Consider the following 7,500-nt stretch of genomic DNA (forward strand, 5'->3'; position numbering starts at 1 on the left):
CTAATTCCAAAGAAAAGCCTCTTTCCTTTTTCTCTCCCATACTATTCTTTGACCTTGCTTGAAATCTTGTGATAAACCCTAATTGAAGTCTTGTTAATGACTAGCATATTCCTTCAGCCTAGAAGGTCTCAAAATGTGCCCAATTTCTGGGGGCCACGTTTTCAAAAATCCAGGTATATATATATATATATATATATATATATATATATATATATATATATATATATATATATATATATATGTATTTATAATCCAAAAATGGGTTGAAATCTTCATCAACTTAAAAGTGCTCGATAGCTGGACTAGAGCAATGATAATAATGAAATGCAAGAGATAGGTTATTCGGTCATTTATTCGCTACTCTGAGTTTCATGCTTCTTGTGAAGCAATCATCAGGTAACTGCCAGAAATAACGGTTACAATAAGAGAAATTTGAAAATACAGAACAATAGACAATAGATGCTAACTTCTTTGCGTGACGTGTCACACGGGATCGTTATCAGTAACTAAAAAAGAACACTGTTTAGTAGAAATTTCCTAGCATGTCTACAACCTGATGCGAGTTCATTTCTGCTGTTGAGAGATGACATTTCCGGCCTGCATAATATGAAAAATTTCTCCCACAAACACAAATTACATCTCTTAGATACATTCGAATAGGACCTAGCTTGTTTAACTTGCCGCCATTTAATTTCATACGCAATTTGTTGATCTTTTAGGCTCCAGATATACTTACTAAGCGCGGTAGCATGTTTGTAGCGCTCATTACGAAATAAACATAAATGGTTTCCGAATCTTAAGGTTACCGGATACCTTCGCGGGTGTCCTCCGCGAAAAAAAATATTTGCGCGCTGTCTTAAATGCAACAACCATAAACTATATATCAGTAAAAAGCTAATGAAATGTACTACCCGGTAAAAATTATTTCGCTTTGATTTTTCCTAGCCGTAAGGAGAGTGCGTCCCAAAAGCCCAAAATGACCGATGTCTCTTTGAGCGAATTTATCGGGTATGGAATTCGACTGCAGAATCAAAACTACTGCATCATATCAATCACAAGGCAATAATCTTCAAAACTGTGTGAGGCTTTTTCGATATTCCTATTGGTTGCTTCGCAATTTTACTGTCAATTTTGATGATCAAAATTTCACCGATACGTTCTACGACGGATGCCATTGCGGGAGATCAATTTTACAAAACGGAAATCCCTCACACAGTTGTTTTGCGCGGTGTCTTAAGAATCTTCGGGCCAAATTTCAAGGCAATCCGTCAAATCCTTATACCCTATAAATTGCTTTAAAGAGGGTACACTCGCGTAAAAACGAAGTAGGTTTTTTTCGCTTCTAAAGGTTTACAAACATTTCACGCCCTTGCTGCGCCATATGTCAACACTGAGGATGCCGCCGACGTCGAAAGCCAATAGAATTACAGGAGACCTACTGCTGAGTCCCCTGAGATTACTGGTGTCGGTTAGCAGTTCGCGGGAAAAAAGTTGAGTGCGTGATCACTGCTCTATTACCATCCAGAATTTCTCCGATTGACTTGTAAAATGCCGCGCAAAAGAAATTCATCAAAGAAGAGGAAATCGGCAGTGGCCTCGACGGCGAGCTGTATCGATCCAAAACAACAGCTTCAGACCGAAATGCGGTCACTGGGGTACGTTGAAATACTATTTGTATATATATATTATTATCCTTGCGAATAAATTGCCGTCGAAAGCTTGCAGTTCAATATCCGAGTTTTTCTGCTTTGCAGGTATGATGGTGATTTTTTCACTCGCAACCTGGAGGCCAGTGTTGAACGAAATGTGCGGCGAGGGAAAGGGCATCGAAGAACACGATATCTCCATTACTGTACCTGGGCTTATGCACTATTGGTAAGGCAAACCTTTGCTTTTCACGAAAGCCAGTTAGTTCACTTCCATTATAGGAATACCTTTCTCATGCTTAGCCAGTCAACCTTATTATTTTGATTTATAGAAGAAAGAAGTTGGCCCGCAAGATGCAGAATTCTCCTTTCCAGACCTTGTGTTGACTTTCCTGAGGTATATAGCTCCCGGGGACGTCAAAGGAGAGATCAGAGAGGTCAGTAATTTGCGTTGGGATAAACCTTTGTTACAAATATTTGTATGAAAATCAGTACAAAATGGTGTTTTTACTTCTGTGTAGGATGCCTTCAAAGTCACGATGCAGCAATTCTGTGAAGCCCTGAAAATTCCCAGGATATGAAACTGGAACCCAGAAGCAATATACACTTCTGACAACACACGAAGCATGCTTGATTTTATTTAAATAGTAAAATAGTTATTATTATTTCTAGGCGAACTTTTTCGGTCTTACGTTTTCTTGGTTATATACCCATGGATTTATTTTGAAAAGTTGAGTTTGATTAAATACCACCACCCCTTTGACAACCATACATGGAAGAAATTTGTTTTATCATAATTATTTGTATTGATTGCAAAAATTCAACAGTCATTAAAAAATCTAATTTGTCAGAAATTGTAAATGTAGGATATATGTACAAAATATCGTTGCGAAAAAAATATCATTTTTGTAATCACTCTGTCAGAAATTGTAAATGAGGATATACACTGTATGTACAGAATATCAACAAGAGAAAATGCAATAATCACTTTAATAAAACCTAAACGATACTTGATTGACTACTATTTTCTCCCTCCTTTTTATTTTTTGTTTTAAAACTCCCCCACCCCTCCCCCTCCAATTATGGTGCTTCCATAATTTGTAATTTGCAGTTCCAGAAAAATTCCATGCTCACACCATGAAAGGTCATTAGAAATTCCTATGGGGAGGGGGTCTTAAAAGCCAAAATGTTAGAAGCAAAGTATGGAGCTCAACTGGAATTTTCTGAGGGTGAGAAGAGATGCAAAAACCTTCGGTGGGAAGAGTATGAATATTTTCTGCTGGAACTACTCCTCACTGAACTATTTTGCCACACAAACAGGGAGAATTATGGTCAAATAACATATATTTTCTGTGCGTAACAAAATACCAATCCAGAATTTTACATTTCTGGACAGCTATACCACTTGACAATATTATTGGATCAGTCATGTCATTAACCATTTCAACTCCACATTCAACATAAAAATTATCAGTAATGGTCTTTGTTCATATCCATAACAATACTTGCAAGGTTCTCTTTTCATTCTTTGCCAATTTGGTGATCATATTCTCAGTTCTCCTTACCTTTTTGCATGATTATTTTTTGTACTGCAAAGATCAATTTACTGGAAATAATATTGCTAAGAGAACAAAGGGTTAATGACTACAAAGAACCAATCAAATCAATGTCACTGGAAAAACCTATTGAAAAAAAAAAATGGCAGTCTAGCTCTATGTACTAGTGTTTGTATAAAAGCCTCCTGAGCTATACATAATACCTTCTTGGTGAACAAAACCCTCTTGTTTTTTAGACTTTTCTTTTCGGAGCTTTTTTCTACGCTTCTTTACAACTGGATTTGACTTATAGTCAGAGCTCCTGATTCGTTCAGCATCGATTTCCCGCCACTTACTTTGCATGCTGCCATTTACTGTCATATTCATGGCAGGCAAAATTTTGGTCATGGTGCTTTCCATGCCATTGTTAAAAAGTAACACACTAAGTGACACTGCCACGCTTACTTCTTGTTGGGAAGTAAACTGTTCTTTAGGAGCCATACTCCAAACCACATGGTGCCAGCTTTCATTTCTGTTCTGGTCAAGGCATTTCTCGCAACCAACAAGAAACTGTTCACTACCAAGTCTGTCAAAGACTGGTTGCACAACCTTAACAACTGCTTCAGGCAAAGGATCTTTAATCGGCTGATGGGATTTCTCACCAGTAGCTGCATCTCGGTTGTAGCTACACCAGGAGTCCCTTCCTGTTGGACAGTCCTCATGGCGTGGCTTCTCTGGCGTGCTGGAATAATGCTTTAGAATTGCATGGGTGGCCCGTGACATCGCTTTGGCATCACCTTTATTATCCCTGATTGCCTTCCCATAAAAGTTTTGGAATGCATCAATCCTGGTCAACGTCAGTCTTCCTCGCCCTCTAAGACCAAGGCCATCATCAAGTTTCTTACCTGAAACATGAATGCAGAAACATGCAAGTCTATTTCTGACACTTTTGGTCCTGGTAGGCTAAGATTGACATTAGTCCTTTGCAAATAGATGTCAGCGCTGTACCCCAAAACAAAAGTTAAGTGATTTGATTTTTGCTGTATTATTTATTGGGTTTCAACTTGAAGGACAGTAATAGAAAATATGTATTAACAACAAAACAACAAATAACAACATTTTATTATTTGTCAATAAATCCTTAATCCCCTGGCTCCGCAGATAGCAGTGCTAATCAAGGCGGCCAGGACAGTAAAAGAAGAGGAAAGTACACACACTAAAAACTACAGATAAGTAAATAGGTAGGTAAAATAAATGTATACCACAGAATCTTCTTATAATATTAAAATACCTTTGTAAGTTTCGTGAAGTTTCCTTAGAGCAGTGCCCATGCGCTTAGTGACATGCCCTATGCAGTCCTCCTTCGGTATGAATTCACCAGCACCATAAGGGTTTGAATCTACCACTGCCTTGTAGCTTTTGCTATCTCCATCTCCCACAAAGGGAATGTATTTAAGGTTGTGTTTGGCAAGGGACCGACAATATAAGCGGCGAGCCCCTTCTGCCTCCATTGACTGCAAAGATAATTGAAATGCTGTTTATTATTGTTGCCCATTTAAAAAATAATTATTAATCCTACCAGTCATACAGTCCACCGATGCAATCCTATAGAAAATTATAGTGCAAACTGACCTATTAGGACTAACAGGTTGAAATGAGCTGGTTGGAAAAGTTGTCCTGCACTGATAATGTCAACAGCTTACTCTTTGTGTCCAATTCAAAACATTCACAAAAACATTCTTAAAATAAGGTTTAATAAAGGGCCACACTACAACACTTATTGACTGACTTAGGTTTGGCTTAACAGGAAAATGTTTTTCACTTTGCATGGACCTTGCTGAACTCAGTCCATACACCTGGACATTGCATGAAATATGTCCTTGTCCAGCCCTCCCACTCAGTCAGAAAGTTCATATTGTAACTACTACAAAGCACTGCTGTTTCCTCAAACAAAATGTTATCATATTTGTTGTTGAAATCTACTTTTGTCCCCTGTAAATCTATGATTGTCTGCTTCATCCATTATAATTGTTACTGAAAAGTAACTTTCCCATGTTTCAACTTTTCAACTTTCCTGAGTAAGCCAAAGTCTACAAGAATCAGAAATTCACTTACTCGAGCAAAATAGTGCTTTCTTGGAGGATAAATTTGTCTTACTGTTATTTTTGTTATCAGTATTTTGTTATATATTTACATTTTACCCTTTCAAATTTTCAATGACTGATCATTAGGTTATTAAAAACAAAACTCAGGCAAAAATACAATGTCACAAGGCCAGATTAATAAAACTGATAATTTCCACAGCCCTTAGAATATAAAACAAGAAAGAACGAAAATGCAAGAAAAAACAGCTAACCTGGGCACTTCCATCATGATTTAGGTAACAACTCGGCTCGTGATCAATGTACCACCTCAAAAACTCCATCTTTGACAGGGTGCCATCTTCTCGCTGTCTCTCCTTTTGACTGCAACCGTTGCACTGATTCGACAAATGGACCACATCGAGAATTTTTCCAGTATCGATGGATATCACGGCCACAACTCCATCACGAGCAGACCAGCCTCTGCTGCTCCAAGAGCCGTCTATTGAAACCCCTGCTTCAGCCACGACCTCTCGCAATTCTTCATCAGTTGCGTTGTCGTCCACAGCCGTGATGTCACCATTCGCTAACTTCAATCGCTTGACCTCGAGAGCAGCACTGGCGAGTTCTTGCTCAAGGATGGTACAAGCGGTATCCTCGATGGCCTTCGTATGAGCAGCCCACGGCGCTTTGTTTACTGGGCTTGAAAGATTTAAAATGCTCAAAAGTTTCTGCGCAGCCGAATAACCACGACCTACCATTCTAAGTCCCAGCAATAATCCTCGATTCAAATCGTAAAACCGATTTGTTTTAGGCGTTGTGTGAAAGGAATTGTCTAACACGTGAGATGAACATTCCGGGTTTTTACAATGGAAATTCGACATAGCTCCAAGTCCGACTTTTTCGATTTCTTGAATGCTGACACTTTCACCTCCGCAGAATCGACATAGTGCATTCCTTTCGAACTGAAGATTTAGATTTTGTCTATCAACAATAGTCCATACAGCTGAATCAGCGGTAGTCTCTTCGTTTTCGGAAAACGATTCATCAGAGTCATCATCGCTTTTCTTCGACAAACCTTCAAGTTTGAGCCGGCTAGCACCTTCTGGCGCCGAGCTTGTCGAGGGCAGCTGATCATCTTCGAGGAATAAAGACTGGTTAAACCAAGAGCCTTTATCGGTTTCGGCAAGGTTTTTTCGCAATCCTTCGTCGAAAACTTTCTTCTTCTTTTTCTTTGGACCAGTTTTCTTCTTAGATATTGAGCATGGACTCTTTTCTTTCTTTTTTTTCTCCATACGGGATGTGCAAATCGAACAAAAGCGAAAACTTGGTAAGAATAAATCACAAGTCGCAAATGTAAACAAACCGAAGAGAAGCGCCGTGAAATGAATGACCCCGGATGTTTTACCGCGAAAAACGTCACGGGAAGCCCGGACGCTGACACATTTTAATTGGCTTATAACACTCAAGCGGGTGAAAGAATTTCGTTTGAAAAAACGTTCTTGTTGATAATTCGCGCGCGTCTCAAGATTTCATATATTTTTTTGGGCAAAAATGTAGCGAGACTAGAAATGTTTAATTTGGCATTAAATTGTTTTTTGGCAAAAAAACGCCTCTGGAAGGTATCCGGTATCCTTAATTTAAAAGTAGTGTCACAAAGTCCGATGTATGTTTCCTTTGTGGTTGGAGTGGTGACTTCAGCCTGGTAGATGACATTTTCTGCGTTGCAATTTCCATCCATAGGGCACGAGTTAGGATTCCGGCAATTACAGTTCTTCTTTTGATTGTTGGTGCGTACGGATTTCTTAATTTCAGCTTTGTTATGATTAGATATTATTGTTCTGATGTTACCCATGCAGCTGTAGCTTAATTTTATTGTGTTACGGTTAAAAATTTTGTTAAGGGGGTTAGACTTAGGGAAATGTTTGTCGATAAGTGAAAGGAAGCATTTCCCCACGTTTGTTGCCACGTTCTTGCTAAATGGAGGGTTAAACCACAGGATATTTCTTTGCCGTCTAGCATTCCGCGGGTGAAAAGGCTGGCTCGGTGAGAAGGAGAGCTTATGGTGGTAGCCGCTTCTGTCAAGCGCTTCTTGATAAACGCCTTTAGCGCTATCGAAGCATTCTTTATCTGATGAAATCTCAGATAGCCTTTTGTTGATGGATTCGAGAATGTTCCTCAGGATTGACGGTGGGTGGTTAGATTCTTTATGGACATACAATGGGATGTTGCCCTCTT

General features: G+C 39.0%; 2 protein-coding genes across 2 annotated transcripts; one reads left to right on the forward strand and one right to left on the reverse strand.

Annotated features, from left to right (window-relative positions):
* Window positions 1-1,029: 1,029 nt before the first annotated feature.
* LOC146455190 (uncharacterized) lies at window positions 1,030-2,305 on the forward strand. Its single transcript, XM_085094565.1, has 4 exons — window positions 1,030-1,655; window positions 1,755-1,875; window positions 1,979-2,083; window positions 2,168-2,305. The coding sequence occupies exons 1-4, from the start codon at window positions 1,549-1,551 to the stop codon at window positions 2,225-2,227; spliced, it is 393 nt and encodes a 130-aa protein (XP_084950691.1). The 5' UTR covers window positions 1,030-1,548; the 3' UTR covers window positions 2,228-2,305.
* LOC146455191 (uncharacterized) lies at window positions 2,268-6,898 on the reverse strand. The gene is made up of 3 exons (XM_085094564.1): window positions 5,538-6,898; window positions 4,473-4,695; window positions 2,268-4,086 (listed from the first exon to the last, which is right to left on the reverse strand). Exons 1-3 carry the CDS (start codon window positions 6,555-6,557, stop codon window positions 3,359-3,361), a joined length of 1,971 nt encoding a protein of 656 aa, XP_084950690.1. The 5' UTR covers window positions 6,558-6,898; the 3' UTR covers window positions 2,268-3,358.
* Window positions 6,899-7,500: the final 602 nt, after the last annotated feature.

Source organism: Pavona decussata, unplaced genomic scaffold, assembly GCF_977016875.1.
Source record: "Pavona decussata unplaced genomic scaffold, jaPavDecu1.1 SCAFFOLD_283, whole genome shotgun sequence".
Taxonomy (NCBI): Eukaryota; Metazoa; Cnidaria; class Anthozoa; order Scleractinia; family Agariciidae; genus Pavona; species Pavona decussata.

Excerpts from the sequence above, each read along its gene's own strand:
- LOC146455190 (XM_085094565.1), top strand. The coding sequence starts at position 1,549 with ATGCCGCGCAAAAGAAATTCATCAAAGAAGAGGAAATCGGCAGTGGCC. Across the intron at positions 1,656-1,754 it reads ACCGAAATGCGGTCACTGGG|GTATGATGGTGATTTTTTCA; the intron begins GTACGTTGAAAT and ends TCTGCTTTGCAG. Across the intron at positions 2,084-2,167 it reads TCAAAGGAGAGATCAGAGAG|GATGCCTTCAAAGTCACGAT; the intron begins GTCAGTAATTTG and ends ACTTCTGTGTAG.
- LOC146455191 (XM_085094564.1), bottom strand. The coding sequence starts at position 6,557 with ATGGAGAAAAAAAAGAAAGAAAAGAGTCCATGCTCAATATCTAAGAAG. Across the intron at positions 4,696-5,537 it reads ATCATGATGGAAGTGCCCAG|TCAATGGAGGCAGAAGGGGC; the intron begins GTTAGCTGTTTT and ends TTATCTTTGCAG. Across the intron at positions 4,087-4,472 it reads ACTTCACGAAACTTACAAAG|GTAAGAAACTTGATGATGGC; the intron begins GTATTTTAATAT and ends TTCATGTTTCAG.